The sequence below is a fragment of the Lycium barbarum genome, chromosome 7 (genome assembly GCF_019175385.1).
Source record: "Lycium barbarum isolate Lr01 chromosome 7, ASM1917538v2, whole genome shotgun sequence".
Lineage (NCBI taxonomy): Eukaryota > Viridiplantae > Streptophyta > Magnoliopsida > Solanales > Solanaceae > Lycium > Lycium barbarum.
Genome location: NC_083343.1, coordinates 112,890,412 through 112,912,685, shown reverse-complemented (window position 1 = coordinate 112,912,685; position 22,274 = coordinate 112,890,412). Strand labels below are relative to the sequence as shown.

At 33.5% G+C, this 22,274-nt stretch overlaps 2 protein-coding genes and 1 long non-coding RNA gene across 3 annotated transcripts; 2 read left to right on the top strand and 1 right to left on the bottom strand.

Moving 5' to 3' along the window:
- The first annotated feature begins 276 nt into the window (after positions 1-276).
- On the top strand, positions 277-2,274 carry LOC132603838 (uncharacterized). The gene is made up of 3 exons (XR_009568551.1): positions 277-483; positions 1,089-1,135; positions 1,883-2,274. It is a non-coding gene; the product is annotated as an uncharacterized LOC132603838 (long non-coding RNA).
- A 9,750-nt stretch (positions 2,275-12,024) lies between these two features.
- On the top strand, positions 12,025-15,750 carry LOC132603837 (probable glutathione peroxidase 8). Its single transcript, XM_060317113.1, has 6 exons — positions 12,025-12,184; positions 14,065-14,141; positions 14,406-14,467; positions 14,761-14,879; positions 15,206-15,373; positions 15,495-15,750. Exons 1-6 carry the CDS (start codon positions 12,131-12,133, stop codon positions 15,525-15,527), a joined length of 513 nt encoding a protein of 170 aa, XP_060173096.1. The 5' UTR covers positions 12,025-12,130; the 3' UTR covers positions 15,528-15,750.
- Positions 15,751-17,121: 1,371 nt separating this feature from the next.
- LOC132601761 (serine carboxypeptidase-like 19) lies at positions 17,122-21,400 on the bottom strand. The gene is made up of 13 exons (XM_060314826.1): positions 21,391-21,400; positions 21,097-21,173; positions 20,824-20,946; positions 20,375-20,480; positions 20,116-20,153; positions 19,915-20,016; positions 19,739-19,825; positions 19,170-19,313; positions 18,632-18,705; positions 18,430-18,540; positions 17,752-17,865; positions 17,611-17,654; positions 17,122-17,515 (listed from the first exon to the last, which is right to left on the bottom strand). The coding sequence occupies exons 1-13, from the start codon at positions 21,398-21,400 to the stop codon at positions 17,430-17,432; spliced, it is 1,116 nt and encodes a 371-aa protein (XP_060170809.1). The 3' UTR covers positions 17,122-17,429.
- Positions 21,401-22,274: the final 874 nt, after the last annotated feature.

Here is a 22,274-nt window from a genome sequence, read left to right as displayed (position 1 = left end):
AGTACACGAATTGCTTATAAATTTTATTTAGTGTAGAAATATTTTGGAGATTAGGGACTAATTAATTATGATTAGATTATTAAGTAGGGATTAGTGATTAATTAAGTTAATTATATCTTGTGGGCCTACCCACTTTTAATTAAAAAAAAAAAGGAAAACAAAAAAAAATGGTGAGTCACTATGATGGACACGTGTAGGAAAAATGGGCAGCCCATAAATAGCACATTATTGACTAAGTTTAGTCATCATTTTCATTTCATAATTTGAAGCAAAAAAAAAGAGAGAGAGAGAGAGAGAACATTTCCATGGCTGCTCTCGGCCAACCATGGTTGAATGGAAAAAAAAAATGTTTCTTGTTTTGATTAAGTTCCAAGGTGAATTGCAAGTTCAAGGAGGTGATAGCAACATTGGGTATTGAATTGAGAAAGAAGAAATAGTGAAATTGGAGCAAATAAGTGTAGAATTTTCTCCGATTAAATTAAGGTAAGATTTTCTCATTTTATGGTATAATTGTATTAATGGTGTTGTAATGGAAGGATTAAAATTGGATTGGATGAAATTGGAAATAAGAAATTGCATAAAATCGTTGATATTAGGAGTTGTAGTCGTTATATGGAATTGTTGAGTTGAAAAGATTCAAAGTGTGGTTTATGTTCATACGTTGTTGTTCGTGTTGTTGTCGTGTCGTCGTTGATGTCGCTTCTAAATTCGGAAGGAAGAAGTGTATAACGTATCGTATACGAAGCGTATATTGGTCGGTTTGGTGTATAATCTTGAACGTTAATGATTTGGATTGGAAAAGGGTTAAGAAAGGTTATTGAGTTATTTGAGTTGTTTATGGGCTGGATTGTAAGGATTTTATATGAATATTTCTATTACTATCATTGTTGGTATTGCTGTGATAATAGGAGGTTAATTGGAAGTTCGGGTTAGACAAGTTATATAGGGGAAATGCTGCCTGATTTTCGTTAAGTTCTTAACTAATGAAAATCCTAATCAAGAAAGCATGAATTAAAGGATGATTCCTATAGATTTATAAGCTAGAAAGTATAGTTTACTAACGATAGCGTTACTTTCATATTAAATAGGCTAAAGGGGCGACGAAGCGACCTTGGTTACGGTTAACCTGTAACAGGTATGTAAAGCTAACCCTTCTTTCTTTTTGGCATGATCTTTATGAAACAAACAGACGACATATGTATAACTTCAAGGAAATTCCTATTCTTAGAGCCACTAGGATGGCTAATGTCTTTGATTTCCAGAACTTTCTTCATGATGTCTTGATACGTGTCTATGATTCCTAATGTTCTATTTTGATATAATCCATTGTGACATTCGAAGGGTACTTGGTTATTGTCTTGATTTTCATATGATGGTTCATTTTGATTATTCTATCGAGTCTCAGATATGATTTAGTTTGCATATGATTGCTCACTACTCTGCTTGTGCATGCCTCAATATATCTTTCACTGAGTCCCGGGCCAGGATACGTTTTCGTGCACAGTTTCACTGCATTGTTCACCGAGTCCCTCACTAGAGGGCCGGGTACGGTATATATATATATATGTATGTATATGATGGTGTTATGATGTGATGACGTGATGGTGTTATGATGTGATTATGGCGCCAAGGATGGTATGTGGCGACCTTATTCACCGAGTCCCATAATGGGCCGGATATGATATATGATATTGATATGCATGATTTTCATTTCATAAGGCAAGTGTATTGATATTTTAAAAGTCATACTTGTTTCTGGTAATCTCTATTTCAGTTATGATCATCTTTATTGTATTTCATGCTTTATATACTCAGTACATATTCCGTACTGACCCCCCCCCCCCCCCTCCTTTCTTCGAGGGGCTGCGTTTCATACCTGCAGGTACAGATAGTCGGTTTGGTGACCCTTCAGCATAGGATTTCTACTCAGCTGTCTTGGAGAGCTTCGTTGTTCCGGAGCCTAGACTTTTGGTACAGATCTTATGGTGTATATATATATGTTTACCCAGGGGTACGACGGGGCCCTGTCCCGTCATATTTCGCTATCGATATTCTTAGAGGTCTGTAGACATATGTGTGGGTTGTGTATAAGTTCTGTTCAGTTGTGTCTATACGATGTGCTATGGATATGTTCGTCTGTAATGGCAGCCTTGTCGGCTTGCATATGATATGATGTTCGTCTGTAGTGGCAGCCTCGTCGGCTTGCGTATCATTTTATGATTTGATTAGTTGTGACTCCTCAGGGGACAGTATATCTGGATATATATATATACATGACGACGTTATGAACCTTGGAGTTCTTTTGCGAGTTTCCATATTGTTCATAGATTCAGTTTGACTACATCCAACAGGTACGTATATGAGTGTCTAGGTCGGGCACTAGTCATGGCCCACGGGGTTGGGTCGTGACAATATTATCTAGCAGTGATGATCCTATATGCCAAATGACTTGATTAATAACTAGGTGTTTCCCTAGATGTCTAGACCTGAGTTCAGTTAACTTCATAATGCCTCAAGCTTCAAACAAATCACCAAAACAAACCAACAAGTATCCATGGTAACAACTAAAGAGAAAAATAAAAGCTAGCAAGTATGATGTTCATAATAATCAACTAATGGAAGAGTATATTCGAATGTTTGTCATTTCCTTTCGCTCCTCTTCATTTTTTTCTGTTCGGATGAGTTTCGAGAAAGAACGAGAGATATGAGTGGTATAGTGGATGCATGTTCAGATCTTGCGGTGACGTCGAGTCTCAACCCGAGATTCTTCGGCTCCGGTATTCATGTAAACAAAAGGAAAAGATGAAAAGAATTAGAAAAATGTGATTCTTAAAACAGTAACAAAATGCGGGAAAAAAAACAGAGCGAATCATATGCACATTCGGTTCATACAAGAAGTTCTTTAGAACAAGCATCCATAAAGCATGAAAGAGTTTAGACATTTAAACAGCAATTCCAAGAAGTATTAAAGCATAGAACACAATAGATGAAGACATACTCTCTCGTCTCAATCTATTTTACAAACGAGACATTCAAGTCCTATGAATGATTAAAATATCTAAGTACTTTGAGTACATTAATACTTAACAGTAGAGTTTTTTTCCCTCATTTTTTAGTGCGGGGATGAGTAAAACAATACATCTAATCTCGATTCTCGCTCCCTAAGCTATACTTACATTTGCCAAGCAAGATGTGTACTTTTATTAACAGAGAGATTAGTGCGTAGGTAAGACTTTTAGTGCAAGAACATCAACACACCATATGTTCAACTTCAGGGTTAAATATCGATCTAGTAAAACGCAAAGTAACTCTAACGTGTTGTCTACATTTTGTTGTATTTTATACAAGCCCAAACAATTACTACTACTCATAATAAGAGGAAGAGTCACTTATTTTAACATGGCATGGCAGATTCATAACTTGTAGAGTAGGGCTTTCATATTACTGACTTAAACTAAGCACATACGGAAGCACAAATTTAGATTTTTAAAATTTCATCCAAAGCAATGGCAGATATATGAATATCTAGAGGTAACCTTAAACCAGTACATCTACAGTGGGTAATGAGAAAGAAACACAACAGCCATATCGCACAAGTTCTAAAGTGTGTAAGAAAATATAGCAAACATAGCTAGGAGCATATATCCAGATTCATACAAAAATTATAAACTCGAATAATTAAAGTTACTACTGCAGCTTCGTGTCCTCTCGAACATAAAATGAGTTCCTAATAACATAATTTTTTAAAGACATCTTTATCAGAATTTTGTGAGCACAATTAAATACCACTGCGAGCCTAAAGCGTGATTTTCAATACGACACTATGAATAAAAGAGGAGAAAACAGAAAGGCTCGAATATTACCTTTTGTGGGTGCAGTGAATTGGGTGTCGACGGTATCGAACCTACTCTCTCGTTATCAACAAATCCAAAACTCAACACGAATGAGTTCCAAATGATTCTGTTACAGCTAAAGTTTACTGAGACAGAAAGAAAAACTTTGAAAGAGATGAGAGTATTTTCTAAGCATCAAGTGGCGGCTCAAAATTCTTAAAGCAATAGTTGATAGTGAAACTATAGTAAGTCTCTCCAACGGCTAAAAATGGACAGGAAAGAAAAAGGTGATTTATAAGGGTAGATATTTTGAAAAATAATTACTATCGAACAGGGTATTTTGAGAAGTTTAGAAGGGAGAGGCGGCCAAAAACCTTGTCCGAAGACGAACTTGAAGCAAATATTTAGAGGAGGAAGAAACAACTATGCTTTCATCTCTTTTTTTTTTTTTTTGGGGTGGGGGGGGAGGGGTGGGGGGCGGTGTTTCTATATGAATTTGTCGTTTGAAATCAAAATTGAATATCCTAGAGTTGATTTTCTCATAAATTTCAGAAGTGTTTTGGCCTTTTGTGTTGACCCCATCAGAGCGGAGGTATGAGGGGATGTTATAGGTGACAATTCTTACTCGGAAATGGAAGGACAATCTGCCATGGCTGATGAATATTGGAGCTTTGCTTGAAAAAGGAAAAGGATGAGAAAGGGATGTGTGCGGCTGATTTTGAGTAGAAATTAGGTTTGCAAATGTTTAGGGATATTTGGGATGGATGGGCTGAAACGTTTGGGCCATGTTTTGGGCTAGAGTTGGCTGAATTATTGGATCCGATTTTATGTGAATTGGGCTAGTATGAAGTCTTTTATCTTAGACTTAAGATGTTTTCTTCCTTATATTTTTTGGGCTCCTAAATTAAGATGAAAGACACTCTTTATTTAATTATAAATTAACATGTATCAAAATATTACTTAATATAAAAATATAAAGATATATTTATTAGTACTCAAATAAAAAATAAAATTATATGATATCGTAATAGTTGTGCGATAATATTTAAAAGTAAGTAAATGCTATTGCTTAATTGTATAAAATAAATGCGATGCGTTTTGCGTAAGACGACAAATAGAAATGTTAAAAGTGATCTTGACGATTATAATATTAAGTGATCACAGTATAATGAAACAACAACAACAACAAACGACAACGACAACAACAACGATAACAACAACGACAACAACAACAACAACGACAACGACAACATCGACAACGACAACAACAACGACGACGATAACAACAAACAACAACAACAACAACAACAAACAATAACAACAACAATGATAACAACAACGACAACAACAATGACAACGATAATAAAATGATGATGATGAAGAACGACGATATTAATAGAAAGCTAATAATTGTAATAAATAACTATTCTTTAAGTTGTCAAAAGTATTAGAAGTGTAAAAAAATATTTTGGAAGAAAGGCGGGATAAAATTGGGTGTCAACAATGACATATATCCACGTGGGTTAAAAAAGTAGTTGTTAAATTGTATAATTTATATAACTTGTGGTACAAATTTATATTGTTGTGTTAGTCCTCTCTTCACACTTATATATATTAGAATTGAAGTACATATGTGTATATATGAGGAAAGAATAAATATGACATATGTCCACGTGAGATAAAAAAGTAGTTTAGTAATGTGATCAAGTAATATGAGACGGAGTACTTCATTTATTATTTTTTAAAGAACTTGAAAAGTCAAAAGTCAATAAGTATAAGTGAACGGAGGAAATAAATGTGTCGGAAAATTAAATTTAAAGTGCATACGTGTATACATGAGAAGAGATAAATATTCATAAATGTCCACGTGGAATAAAAAAGTAGTCGGCTAAAATGTACAATTTATATAACTTGTTGTACAAATTTATATTGCTGTGTTAATTGAATATGTGAGAAGCAGAAAGTGTTCATAATAGAGAAATCAGAACCCTGTCATTATTTTTTAAAAACGTCGAAGTGAAAATTCAAAAGTTGAGCGGAGACGCAGAGAAGGTGATTGGAGACGGAGAGTTCAATGTTTTGAGAAAACTCCAGAAGAGAGGAGGAGGACAACAGGCAAAGACACGAAAGGGTTTCAATTATGTGGCCCCAAACACAGTGCAACTTCCAATGTGTCCCACCCAACAGTACTACTAATATTACGTTTGGTATAGCTACTTATTTGCTGTGTGCGTCCTCGTACCACGCTTATATATAATTGAAAAAATAAATTCTGAAAAGTTTTTGCATTGTTTATTTGTGCAGTAACTTCACCTTAAGTGCAGCAAATTCTTTCCAGCAACTTCACGTTATAAATTTACAGAACGCCCTATACACAACAACACGTTAACCATCTGCAAAAATGCAGCTCAATAAACAAGAGATTTTGTGCTCCCTTCGGATAAAAAAGAGTATTCACTTAATTTTTTTTTTAGTCAAAAAAAGTCTTCACTTGTCAAATTAAAAAAAAATTAATTTTGTTTTTTCAGATTTATCCCCATTAAATATTATGTGATCAAATCTCAATACCTATTTAATGAGGGACAATTTAGTCAAATTATTTATTTTTATCTAGGAGTTAGTATTTTCTTAAGAGATGTGCAAATAATCAAGTGAACACTGGGTCCGGAACCAAAACGCCCCCAAAAAAATCATTTTGAACCAAAATACCCCAACAAAAAAAATGTTACAAAAGTACCTTTAGCGCAGTAAAATACTGCGCTATAGCACTTCATGGAGACGGAGCCGTTAAGTGCTATAGCGCAGTATTTTACTGCGCTATACAAATGTTTCTCTCACCTATAACGCAGTAAAATACTGCGCTATAAGACTCCGCCTTAAAACCCATCGGGTTCCACCACTGGTCCCTCGAGTGGTTAAAAAAAAGGTTGAAACGTCATTGGAGGGGAAACCGAGGTGGTCCCCACATCCAAAAACGTCATTTTTTATTAAATTTCATCCGGAAAGTTTAGATTCTCGCTATATTCAAGTCAAGGAGCAAGATTCTAAGTTCGAATTTTGGGAAAAAGCGGTGTACAACTCGATTAAAATAACTCTACAAAAAATCTTCGATTAAGGTTTTCTACTATGAACTTTTGTTATTATTTTGTTATATACATTATATTCTAAGCATGCTTAACATTTAATCCTTACTATTTTCCAAAAAGAAAATCAATTTTTTTTTTGTTCTTGTTCGGACTGGGCAGTGGCTTTTGCCACTGTTCCGATTTTTTTTTTTTTTTAATTCATTATTTGTTAAATGTTTATGAATTGTTAATTTGTTAAATGTTTATGAATTGTTAATTTGTTATATATTTATGAGTTGTTAATTTGTTAATTATTTATGAATTGTTAATGAATTATTATTTTGTTAATTGATTATTTGTTAAATATTGATTATGAATTTATTAGTTGTTAAATATTGTTTATGAATTGAAAGAAATTGATTGGTAATGAATTATTATGTTGTTAACATTTTGTTTGGATGATTGTTATGTATTGTTTTGACATTTATCGTATTGTGTTGTATTGTATAGGACCAAATCAGTGGTTACATAAAATAGGACCTTTCGTCGTTATATAACAATAAAATTAAAGTAACAATCAAAGCAAACATTTTATTTAAACTAAGAACATAATATAATACAATAGGTAACAACCATCCAAACAAGTTGTAAATGATTATGAAATGTTAATCTATATAATTTTAAAAGCGTGAATATATATGTTAAATAAAAAAAGATTATCTTAAAAAGAATAGTTAAAGTTCTTTTTTTCATAAATACATAAGCTAACGAAAAAAATGCAAAGTTTGTAGGAAAATATGTGGTCGACGAATATATTCTTTTAGTTTAATTTTATCGTAGTTGTGTTGGCTATTTGGTCAACTAAAAATATATCACATATTCAAAATAGAGTTCCAAACAAATATTACTGCTGAATTTCGATTCCCAAACTAATTAACTTAACAAGTCTTTGCCATCACATAATTCAAAAGTAATTAACTTAAAAATCTTTGCCATCACATATGTGTCCTTACTATCACATATTAAATTTACTGCATATCCCATGTTAATTATTCACAAGATATAATACTACATAATTCACATATTCCCTACAAATTATTAATTAGTTAATATAATTTATCTTTCATTTCAAGAATAATGACTAATTTAGTTTGTACAGACCGGACTCTTTCATGGATCTGAATGTTCCCCCGGGCCCGATGTTCCCCCGGCGCCCGATGCTCACCCGGGGCCCGCTGATAGATCAGTATTGTCTTTGCAAGACAATCATAGGTTAGAGTTATTATAGGCCGGTACTATAGGGATATCTACTAGGATCCATCCCCGTAGGCTGCAGAGAGCGTGGGCTCTTTTACGCGAGCACGCCTCACACCCTCGCGTGTTAGAGATATTGTTTCGGGGCGGCATCTACCGTTGCGTATCCGTTGGTCGTGTACAACATGATTGGGCGCTCATCACGGCCATGGTTGAGCGGTGGAGGCTAGAGACACATACCTTCCATCTTCGCACTGATGAGGCCACGATTACACTTCAGGATGTGGAGATCCTCTTTGGATTACGGGTAGATGGAGAGCCACTACACACTCGGTACGAACCTCCTCCTGGTCAGACGTGGGCGACAGAGTTGACTAGGCTCACCCACTTCGTGCCTGATGCCGAGGGCCAGATTTCGGGACAGAGTCGGGTTAAGATTAGTGCACTCTGCACTTATTTGGAAGGTCTGGATCCGGTTGACGACGGCACCCCGCAGGACGATGTTGATCGTCATGCCCGTTTGTACCTGCTTATTATATTCGGGGGCATCTTGTTCCCGAACTCATCGGGTGCTTTTGTCAGCTTACGTTATTTGATTTTCTTGGAGCATCTGGACCGCCTGGGAGACTACAGCTGGGGTGGTGTTGTTTTGGCGTATCTTTACAGATGCCTGTGCCGAGGTTCTGAGCGTGCCAGCGGGATTAGATCCCAAGATGAAACAGGTTCTAGTTAAGGGCGCAAGGGTTAGGGGAAGAGGAGATGATGATGACTTGGAGCGCCCGGTTATTAAGAGGAAAAAGGGCGATGGAGATGATGGCGAGGACGGTTAGGATGGTATGAGCCTTAGGCCTAGGGATAGTCTCCGACATACTACATGTGGGACCCATCCTCGATAGTGTATATACATTAGTGTTGTACAATTTATCGTAAATATTATCTATTTTTTGCATATTTATAAATATTATCTTAGTCTTTATTATTGTTTATAGTTTCACATCCTAAATTGATAATAAATAAAAAAATTGTGACACATTCGAAATAAAGTTAAGCATTAATTTAAAAATAAGATGAAACTTTAAAAGATAAATAACTTAAAGCTAATGACTACAAGTCTTCAAACAAAAAAGAACTTCGAGCACTTTTCAACCACTAAAACGACAATCCAAAGTATTCCGTATTCTTGATGTGTTGAGCCTATTTTATTAATTGTATAAATATAACTAGAGTTCTATATAAAATATTGAAGTTCCGGAATCTCAAAGAATGATTAATATATGGCTAAATTACGTAAAAAAGATAAACTACGTAAAAAGAAGTGAAAATGTAATGTTTTAGAAAATGGTGGAGTCCTATAGCACAGTATTTTACTGCGTTATAGGTGAGCGAAACATTTGTATAGCGCAGTAAAATATTACGCTATAGCACTTAACGGCTCCGTCTCCGTGAAGTGCTATAGCGCAGTATTTTACTGCGCTAAAGGTACTTTTATAACATTTTTTTTTGTTGGATATTTTAGTTCAAAATAATTTTTTTTGGGCATTTTGATTCCGGACCGTGAACACTTTATTTTGATCGAGAGGAAGTATTTTATCTGGACAGAACACTTTTTTTTGGGGGGATAAGGTTGCACAAGAACCAAAGAACAGATTCGATATCTTTTACAATAATTTATATTGTCATGGATCTCATATTTCTATAGTCATGGATCTCATATTTTATCTGCACAGATTGCACACAAACCAAAGAGAGATCCGATATCTTTTAAATCAATCTCTTCACTTTTACTTATTCATGATGAATTGTATATTTATTTTGAAAATAATAATGAAATGTTTATTTTGTCATAATATCTATATTAATTTATGTATAATTTTAATAAACTTAAAAAATAATTTGAAAAATGAGTAGTTAATATTTTAAAAAAAAATTATTTTTCAAAATATGTTAAAGGGATCAAGTACTAAAATTAAAAATTTATTTTTAGCATTGAGAACTAGTAAGGTAAATGGAGAGAGTATTTTTTATAATTACGCATGTCATATTTTGGCTGCATAGATATACATGTTTCTAACTCCCCATCTCCCCTAATTTCGTGCTTTTCAAATCAGTTTCTGATTTCTTTCATTTTCTTTTTTTACTCTGTATTAACTGCTCATTAATTTCAACCTTTTACCCCCAAAATTCAACTCTATTTCCTAAAATATGTAAGATTCTCTGTTATTTTTGCGTTTTAAACGACGAATATATATTTGAATTCATCTGTTAAAATATCGAATTCAAGTTGAGTTCATAATTGAGGTAACAACGTTTTCACTGCAACTTTTTTATTTTATTTTTTATTTTTTTGAAATTTTGAAAAATATAGTCAAAATATATGAAAAATATATCTGAAATATAGTCAACAGAAACCAGAATAAGTAATATTGAACATATTAATCAAAATATAATTAAAAAATAAATATAGTCATAATTGAGTTCATAATTGAGGTAGCAACGTTTTCACTGTAACTTTTTTCTTTTCTGAAATTTTTCTAAATATAGTCAAAATATATGAAAAATATATCTTAAATATAGTCAACAGAAACCAGAATAAGTAATATTGAACATAATAATCAAAATACAATTAAAAATATAGCCAAAATATATATGAAAAACAACTAAAAAGTTCAAAAAATATAAAAAATAAAAAAGTTGCAATTACACGGTGAAACGTGTAATTCAATTGATGAACAAATCAAGTTTTGCATGATTTATGGAACATTAAAAAGAGATTTTTTTTAGTTATATTTTGGAAAAAAATATAAAGAGTTTTTGAATTCAAATTTTATGTGAATGATTAGATGTTGAATGAGATATGTGATTAGATATGGAAGAGAATAAGATTTGCGTGATTTATGGAACATTAAAAACAGATTTCTGTTTAGTTTGAAAAAGATTTTTTCCCTTAAATAGAGACATTATTTGCTCAACAGTTCCGTGTATTTAGTCTATATTTTGGCTATATTTATGCGACGCGTCCAGGACCTAAATATAGGAAAAACCAGCTACGAATTGTAAATAATGAACTTGTAGTTATAGCTTGTTAGAAGCAGCTAAAAGGTAGCTATTTGTGAAAATTTTACATCTTAAAAAGGGCTAGAATGGGCTATTATTAGGCTAAGTTGGAGATCACTTTAAAATGTGTTATGTTGGGTGGGCTAAAATCAACCCAATGTGAAATTATCTTGAGCCCAACTCATAAAATTTTGGGCGGATTAGGCGGGCAATCATCTTTTGGGCCAAATTTGACACCCCTAGACTAGGGCAATCCTCTGAGTTAGCTGTTGGGGTTGACTTAGGCTCATGATCCATTTCTTTACATTCAAAATATTTGTCTAGTTTTGAATTGATACGAAATATAAGCAAGTAAAGAACACAATTAAAGATGTCTTAAATTAAAAATGTCTTAAATGTATCAAAATATCCTTTAATCTTGTGATCATAAACATGTCACGTGGAAAGTCAGACTTAAAAGTTGCCAAAAAAGGAAAGAGATACTCCCTCCGTTCCAATTTGTTTGAAGGTTGGCCATTTTGAGGAGTCAAACAACTCTCTTTGACTATAATTTTCTCCAATTCTTTTATATATTGTGAATTATTAATTATGCACAATTATAGTACTTTTTACGTAATTTTTAAATGCATAGAATTTATTATAAAATACTCAAAGAATCCTTGTTTAAAATTAAATCAAAAGAAAAAGCTGTCTGATTCCAAACTGGTCAACTGGGACGAAAGAAGTATTCCTTAGGACATCGACTAAGGAAAGTAAGACAAATATTTTGAAATTAAGGAATAATTTGCTATACTAACAAATTAAATTAATTGATTATACCATCACGTGCATATCCAAGGTTTTCCTTAATATATGGGTGGATGTCTAATTGGGTATTTTGTAGTTTGGGGGGTTGTTGACTTCATACTTTAGTACCAAATTCCGATGGCCAGCCAAACAGAGAAGAAGCCAGAATCTGTCTATGACTTCACTCTAAAGGTTAGCTCCTAATTAATAATCTGCTCAATCTTTTATTATACAATTGAGCAAACAGTGTTTTTTTGCCTCTGAAAATATCAATTCTAGTTCACTGCTGCCCAAATATAAATTGCCAAAAGTTGTTTAAGAAATTAAAAGTAAGCAAAGCTATTCAATAGTCATCTGGGTTAAGGAATTTCCAGTCTGTTTGGCTGCATATGTAAAGGGTGTTAGGTTTGCGGATTAAATTATCCCGGGATTATAGTCTTGGATTGTAATCCTTGGGACCAATTTATCTCAAGTTTAATGGGAGTAAGGTGGAATATCCACATCAAGTTTGAGATTAAATTTATATTGTGTTTGGTTGACGCTATAAATTCATTCCAGGATAAAGTTATATACTGTCACACATTATTCCGCGTACCAAATGACCCCTAAATGTTTTATAATCAGAGCTTTGAGGGAAAGAGTATATAGAAGTATGAGATATACCTTATGTTGAGTAGAACCATTTTCTTTTTCCAATTTGTGTGCATCTCATCTATTTCATGGCTTACCTCCTAACTATTAAGAGCGGGGTTTACCCAGAGTGCAGTCGAAGGGTAGCGGCTATGGGTTCCCTTAAAAGAAAAATTAGATTCTTCTTGCAACTAAACAAGTAATTGTTCTAGAAAAGCTGTAGAAGTAACATATGGAACATCCCACACTAACTTCACCAGCATAGGTACATGATAACTATGCCTGCCATGGTTTAAGCAAATGGAAAGAAATCACATAGTGTTTTTTGTTTTTGCTGAGATTTGAATCCTTGATCTTCTATGGTTTTCACTTACTCATTGGCTACCACACCATATCCTTGGTGCTAGTATAACTATGCTCCTTGGTGGCATTTCAGACTCAGTGTGATGGGATAATCGCACATTGAGTTTGGAAGAACTGAACTAGAGCCTTTTGAGGTGAAAATTTCTTGTAAGGTAATTAAATCTTATGTTTGATACCAATAGACATTCCTTCACAAGACTCATCTTTATCAAGATATAATCGACTATATTAACCCTTTGTCCATGTACATAAGGAGGCACATGTTCCTCTTCGTTAAGTTGTGTGTACTAACTATGCTAACTAGGACTGTGTACCTATTGGACTAAATGTGCAAGGACCCGAACAATGGTCACTTTAAATGCTAACTAGGATAAGGTATATAGAGGAAATTAAGTTCTTTGTCTTTCATAAATGTAACAGCTTTGTGAAAGATCTTGAAACTATCATTAGATAACAAATGGCGTAGAGCTAAACTTTCGAAAACATACAGTAATGAAAGGCAAATTGAGATTGTGATCGATGACAATAACAGAGCTCTGGCGAGGTTGATTAGAAAAGGACCCAACCGAGGAAAGAGAAAGCTTTATAGAGTGAAAGTTTTTAGGTTAAAGAGATAGGAAACCATTATATTTTGGATGAAAAAGATAAGTGAACAGAGATAAATAACAGGTCCTGCCAGGATCTTGCTAGGATCAACAGCGTCATTTAACAGTTGGGGGGGGGGGGGGGGGGGGAGGGAGAGTATCTTGAGCCAATACGTGGCTGGTCCGTAGTGGTTCCTCACATGGTTAGATATTTCTACTAATTTTTCTGCCTTATTTGCATTTTCTATTTTTTATTAATTTATTCATGGAGCTTTTGCCCCCTGCCTCAGGGCTATAGTTCTTCCCCATGCTTAAATAGCCCCTTTCTTCCCTATAAACACTAAGAAAACTCATAGTAATAAAAATATTTATGACTTGGTTGAGTTTGCTAACGATGCTATACCAAAAATAAATAAATGCAGGTGACCACAATGAATGCTTCATTTACTTGTGCCTTTTTCCCTTTCCTGAGCATACTGTCTCCTTTGCTCACAGGATGCGAAGGAAAATGATATAGATTTTAGTACTTACAAAGGAAAGGTCCTACTTATCGTGAATGTTGCGTCCAAATGGTAACATCATCTATTCCTGCCCATCATTTTTATTAGTTGTACGTGTGTGGTCTCTTTTTGTAATAGCTCATGTACCAGTTGAATTCCAGGTAAAGAAACAACCTTTGTCCAGATGAAAATCATAACTCCAAGAACCTGTTTTCTTGTCTTTTATACATTTTACACATTCTGTGATTCATATAATATTTCTCTTTATTGAGCTCTTCAACCATTATGTGTCTTGTAAAAAAGAAATTCAATTGTTATCTGTTTTGTTGTTCACAGTGGGTTGACTAACTCAAACTATACGGAACTCAACCAAATATATGAGAAGTACAAAGATCAAGGTATGTGTCTTTTGTCAAGTTACCATTTTACTCTTGCTGGTTGTTTCACAACTGACTGACATCTCTCTATTCCTGGAACAATTCCTCCTAAATGGAGGACGAATTCTGCCAATAAAGAAGTAAAAGGGTAGTATTTGAAAAGAATGAAACATTTGACATCTTCAGTTGAAGTTTGCATCTAAGACTATTTGAATCACATTATTATGGTTTGAGCATCATTCCATTTGGATTTTGAAACTTTACTTTTTTAATTTTTTTAAGTTTTTGTTGGTTTTTAAATTTTTTTAACATAGGCCTGGAAATATTGGCATTTCCTTGCAATCAATTTGGCGCGCAAGAACCAGGGAGCAATGATGAGATCGTAGATTTTGCTTGTACTCGTTTCAAGTCAGAATTCCCTATCTTTGACAAGGTAATGAAAGAGCAAGGAGTCGTCCTGATAGATGTTGTTATTTTTAACTACTAATTTGTTATTTTCTTGCATTATCAAAACTTGGTGATTTGCTTGGTATTGGGTCCCATCTTTTAAATACATCGTCTCTCCCCAACGTATATGTGTGAGTAAATTGTTTAATACTTTAGTAGAGTATTTTATAAATGATAGAAAAGTTGCATTCTTAAGGATATCTCTGCGTTCAGAAATTACCTCTTCCGTTAGAGTTCATGGTTGTGGAATTATGATTTACTATTTCAATCAGGTATCTTTTTATTCACAACTGTGTATCTTTCTTGAACTAGATTGAAGTGAATGGCGAAAACGAATCTCCTCTTTATAAGTTCTTGAAAGCAGGCAAGTGGGGAATACTTGGGGGTGATATTCAGTGGAATTTTGCTAAGTTCCTGGTTGATAAGAATGGGCAGTCTGCTCATCGCTATTATCCTACCACATCTCCTCTGACAATTGAGGTAACGGTTTTGTGCTAATCTTTCCTCCAGCTGCTTGAAATGCTCGATGCAATTTTCATATAAGATTGTGTATAAAATATTGTGTAAGAGATTCTTATATGGCTTTGTGCTCTTATTGAAGAGGGATGTAAAAGTGTTGCTGGGAATCGCATAGCTGCCACGGTTGAGCCTTCAACGAAGTGGATCGATATTGGACTTATTAATGCTGGGCTTGGTTTTATTGTAGGACTTTGTCCCTTATTTTCATTTGGTTATCTGGAGTGAGGAACATCATGTAAGAGACCCTCTTATCACATAGAAGGTCAATAATGAAACATTGCGGAACAAAAATTGTTTGCTCTTTTGGATAAATCTTAAACTGATTTATTGTTTATCAATTCCTACATGTTATTCTCTTGGTAGTTACCAATCTGCTGGACATGTTGCTGAATTTCTTATGTTGCTTGGACTCTCCAAAAATGTTGCTGTACCTGTGTCGGATCCTCCAAATTAACATGCACTACTTTTTAGAGGATCCGAGCAACATAGACTGAAACTGACATCCAAGCATTTGGTATTATTCGTCTTAGTTTTTTGTTTGTGTCCCCATTTGAAATAGTTTTTTTTTTTTCGCTTGATGTTCTTACTATTACATAGTGTAGTTTTTGAAGTTGGGTAGGGGCATCATGGTTCCTTTTAAAGAAAAAGCTTGTTGCCTGCTAACACTACAATGTTTTCCACTGGAAAGTTCATTCTGTAAAATACTATATCACTATAATTTTTGATAGAATTTATCTACATGATTTATGATATGAGAATTTGCGAATTGGGAGCATTTTAATATGACATAAGTCTCTTTGTGAAAAATATTTAAATTTAATGCTTACGTGTTGATTAAACTAATAATTGATGATTAAGAGCTCAGATAATTGTTGAGGAAAGTCATTTTGTTTTTTTGACGAAAAAAATATTTTTTAGCAACCTAACGCAGAAAATAACTTATTTTTAAATATTTTTTAGCAACCAAACACAGAAAATAACTTATTTTGTGAAAAACATTTTCCTTCCTACCATAAAACACATTTTGATATATTTGTCGTTATGTTGACACAAAATCTGAGAAATAGAGACTTATATTTTCTTTTCACGCAACTAGTGTTATACATGGATGAAGATCTAATTATTAGGGAGACGGATAGAAAATGGATGAATTGAAACGAGTTTGGGCACCCAACTTAGACCCATCTATTTTAAAATTTTGTTCTTCCGTTCTTTGACATATGGCTCCTATATTCTTGTATTAGCAGGCAAAAAAATATTAAACTAAATAATGGACATTAAGTACCAACGATCAACTTGTACCCAAATAACTGATTAGAGAGGCACAATTGGAACTTTGAACTTTTGTTTACGCAGCGGAGTGCACGAAGCATCTCGTGTTCATGAGGATCTAGAAAAGGGTCGAACCCCAAGGAATGTGATGTAGCCATGTGAGCAACCTACCCTGATGCAAGCATCAATGACTGATTCCACGTCTCGAATCCGTGACCTATAGGTCACATGGAGGAAACCATTGATCAAACTTTACCGTGACCTATGGAACTTCGAACTTTTGTTGCTTTTTTGATAATCGTGGTATACGGGCCAGTTTGCGCACACCTCGATTATTTCACGAAGTACCTTCTACCCCCACCAACACAAATACCGAATAACTCAGTCCACCAACTTCAAACTTTGTTTCAAAGGAAGAACTTGCATACAGTGTTGAGTTTAACTAGTAGATGTTGAAACTCCATGATATTGTTTTGGAGTTTTATTTACTTGTATAAGTTCGATTTAATATCAAGATAAGTTTTTCGTATTTTAGCTAAGACAATTTTTGTCTAGATTTTATTTCCGTACTTAATAGGTTCTAAAGAGTTGCAACCAAAATACCTAACAACATAGGTGGTTGGTGTAGCCGGATAACAAAAAGCTTTTTCCCGGCATAGTAATAATAGCATACGCTTTTTGCTAACGCATCGGCCACTTGATTTGCTTCCCGTGAACACGCAATTCATTAAGATTTTGAAATTGACTAGAGTGCTTCATTTGATAACCACCTCTTTAGCATGGCAAGACACTCTTCTGGTGCCCAATTTGGAGCAGTGTGCCCTGCTCCCTGAAAGAGAAATGACTATAGTTAATTAGATCAAAATTAATGAAGTATATTATATAAGTACTAAAAAGGAAAGCAAAATGGAAGTCAATTCTTGGCTTCAATGTCGCAAATGTCATTCGGTTGGAGTAACTTCTTGTGTAACTATGCAACAATAAAGATTTTGACAAAAAATCAATTTATCCCTTTAGAGAGAATTAATCAATTTTCGAAGTGAAGAAAAATTAAATTGGGAACTTACCCTGCAACGTGACCATTGACAATCCATGGCCTCCAATCATCAACAATTGAGTAATTTAGCGATTTGATCCATACTTGAGTTGATATAAATGGAGTTTTCATGTCATGGTCACCACTGCTCTCGACAAAAAAAGAGATGAAAACAACCAAAATATAAATTGTTACATTTCAATCTCAAGCAAGTTGAAATTTGCTATATGAATTCTCAATGTTCATGTCGTATAAGGAATATGTTCTTTTTTTACCCCTCCCCCAGGAGCACCCCCTTTTGCTCCCTTGGTAACTTGAACCCACAACCTTCGGGTTGGAGGCGGAGGATGCTTACCATCTGATCAACCCCCTCTTGTCTCTTATATAAGGAATATGGCTAGTGCATTTCTCATATTTCTTAGGTAACCTAAACATATACTCCCTCCGTCTACTTTTACTTGTTACATTTCGCTTTTCGAGAGTCAATTTGACTAATCTTTGGAGTTAACTTAAATTAGATTAATTCAATATTTTAAAACTAAAATTTAGATGTTCAGAAACTATACGAAAAATAATATAAGTTGCAATTTTTCTCATATTCATATGATGAAAAAATACATGTTAAAATATTGGTCAAAGTTGATATAGTTTGACTCTCGTGAAATGAAACGTGACAAGTAAAAGTGGACGGACGAAGTAGTTTTCTTACCTGTAAATGAGAGACCTCAAATTAGTGCTAAGATATGCATGATATGATATAGTGTTGTTGACATTTAATGTAAAAGGCAAGTTACTCCTGCATTGCTCCCATACTCCACTTGTCCCGTGTTTGATGTCGTCACTTTGTTATTATTGTTATCAACATTAAAATTATAATCTAAACTATTTTTCTTCCTCAATAAAAATTTCATACCTTTCGAAAATGAAGAGCTTCTCTGACATCGTCATCGTTGGCCCAAATCTCAGATAGTTTAAACCACTCGCCCTAAAATATAACAACGGCTGCAGTTACTCTATTATTATATGTACAAGAAATAATGGTCTTTTTTTTAAGGATAAGAAACACACCTGAAACACTCCAACTATCAACTGTTCACTTTTCCTACCTGAACTATTATCATCTATGTATTAAAACACACCTAGGCCTTACATTTTCCTACATGAACTATCACCATCTATACTCAATTAAGTGTGTATATAGATGGTGATAGTTCAGGTAGGAAAGGAAACGACTGATGGTTGGGGTGTGGAACTCCCGAAAAAATAATAGTTCAGATGTGTTTTTGACCATTAACTCGATATACAATCCAATGCCAATATTTAGAAGATACAAGAAAAATGTAGTTAAATATCCTTCTGAAGAGATATGTAAAAATCTTAAATATAGACCGGATGTAATGTACAGTATGATATTAGTAGAAAGAACAAAATGTCTAGTAAAAATCTTACTCGACATTTTACTCCATGAAGTGTAGCAGGATTGTTAATATCAACCAACGATCTTCTTGAGCCATACGACGATTGGCGAGTTATTACAGAGACAGGATCACATATGGGCTCTAGAATATGACTTTCTACTATTCCTTTGCGCAACTGCAGTAATCGATTATGCCAGTTAATTCGGAGGAAAAAATTACTTATTTTCGCCCAATATTTTCACCAAATTACTTAAGAGATAATGGTAAAAAATACACCTTAAGTATTATTTTTTTAAGTTCTATCACCAACTAGTTTGCAAAATACACCTCAACTATCCATTGTTCACTTTTCCTACCTCAACTATCAGATAGGAAAAGTGAGCAACTGATAGTTGATGTGTGTTTTAATTTGCTAACTAGTTGGTGATAGTTTAGGTAGAAAATTTTCGCAGCTGATAGTTCAGGTTGGAAACTCAAAATATAGTGATACTTGAGGTGTGTTTTACTTAATAAAGATATTGGGCGCAAAAAATATATATAATTGATACATATTTTTAAATTATTGGAGAAGGAATTTCGAAGGAAAGAGTAACTACTAACCCAATTGAAAGTACGCATATCTCTTGAACGAAGTACATTGCTTGGATCAATATGGTTGTACTCTCCTCCACAGTTTGCCACTAATGACTGTTTAAGAAAAATAATAAAATTAAACCCATGTACTTAGTACGTTAGCGAATGTTAATTAAAAGTTTAAAGAAAAGAGTAGTACATGCCTGGTATAGTTCGTCAGAAATAAGTCCCATCCCATGAGCAAAAGGGATCCTATAGTTATCTTCATCAGGAATTAATGTTACTGGATTCCCAAGTATGTATCCCTGCCACCATAAGAAACTTAATTAATTAATGGATTAATTATGAACTAAGTATAGCTCAAAAACTCTATGTGATCAACTGAAAATGAAGTATTATTATACCTTAAGATCGATATATGGCTTGATTCCAGCATCAATCCCTGCAAGGTTATATAAAAGTCAAAAACATGCTAGTTGGAATTACACAATCAGGTCACTATTTAGTAAGGAATTACACATAAATCTCTACAATAAACCATTAATTAACTGGCAATCTGATTAAAATGATAACAAACATAAAACAACACCAACAGTATAAAAATGCTTTACACCGTTGGCGCTGATGCATATAACTTAAATCCATTTTTAATTTTGTTCTTACCATCTGATATCACTTGAGTAACAATAGGAACAGTAACTCCACTGTATGAGTCTCCACCAACATAAAAAGGATAATTGAGATATTCTGGATGCTCAACTAATAACCACTGTAAAATACTAAAGAAAATTAGGAAATTACCAAAGCCACATAAGTTCAAACCTCCATGTCAAGATAAGTACATTAAAAAGAAAGGCAACCCAGTGCACTAAGCTCCCGCTATGCGCAGGATCCGGGGAAGGGCCGGACCACAAAAGTCTATTATGTATGCAACCTTACCTTTCTGCAAGAGATTGTTTCCACGGCTCGAATCCGTGACCTCCTGGTCACATGATAGCAAGTTTTACTAGTTACATCAAGGCTCCCCTTCATGCCAAGATAAGTACATATGCAACAAGAAAATGAAATTCATTAATGAAGTGTTAAGGCATCAAAATGAAGTCTAAACTTACCTTACGAAGAAATTGATAAGCATGATCATCTGCTTGTAAATTATTCGAATGATTTGTCTTTACTGTAGTTGCGCAGGAGAATCCAGTCCCTACTGGGAAATCTATAAATATACTGTTTGCCACCTAAAATCTTTACTGTAGTTGCGTAGGAGAATCCAGTCCCTAATGGGAAATCTATAAATATAATGTTTACCACCTAAAATTTTATTCATTAATTAGCACTTGTATGAAGTCAATTGTACATCTTTCAAATGCATATTTGTCTGATCTCACCTTTGTGTATGCATATGGATTTGAAGACAATGTTGGCAAGCTACCATTATACTCTCTGTAATCAAACATCATAGGTCCTATATATGGATTTTATCATATATTAATAACTTAAAAATCCAAACAAAGTTCAATAAATATAGGGCATAATTTCTTTATACACTGTCAGTGTAAAAGAATATTACATGTAAGTTCTCTTAAAATGCGAGATTTCAAATCTTGAAAATAAGATATGTTACCTGCTAGTGCTACAATAGATAAAGATGATCTGATAGTATAAAAATTATTTACACAGACGGTGTATCATTTACTCCGCCCAACTTTTCTTTGAAAATCAAACTTCCCCCTCAACTTTGAACAATAGACATTCTTCCCCCCTTATCCTATGCAATGACTATTTCACCCTTATTTTTTTCAGTCCTCCATTTATGTAATACATTTTTATATTATATATAATATTTATTTATTTATTTATTTATTTATTTATTTATTTATTTAATCTAGGTATTTATAGATTCTTATTTTAAGTTTATTAACATTATAAGTAGAATAATACTTTATGAATTTATGACAAAAAATATACTATTTTTTATGATTGTTATTTCAATATTATATGCAGTAAGTATGTATATATGTATGTATATGCATGTGTGTATATTTAAATTTCACTTCTCTCTTATTCTTTATTGTTTATATAAATAAACAAGTTTTGGTTGTCTCTAATGGAATATTTCTTAAATTATAATAAAATTCATTTACAGTATAAATAAATAAATTTTAAAAATTTGCCTCTATTTTTTAAATTGTTTTTGTATTACCTACATAGAAAAATATTTATAAAGTTATTATGACCTGTTATTTTTCACTTGTATAAATAAATATTAATTTTTTAATTATTTTTAATAAAATTATTTTTTTGTTTATTCTGCTAATTTATTTTATTATAGAACATCATTAACTTACATACTCACTTTTTACTTCGCCAAGAAGATAATATTAATTTTTTTATAAGAAATTTGTTACATAAATTAAAAAAATAAAAAATAACATGATTTTAAAGAAGTAAAAAAAAAAAAGGTTAATAATGTAAGGATAAAGTAGGCATTTTAAAAAGTCAATTAGGAAAAGGGGAAAGGAGGGGGGGGGGGGGGGGGGGGTTGGAATGTCTATTGTTCATAGTT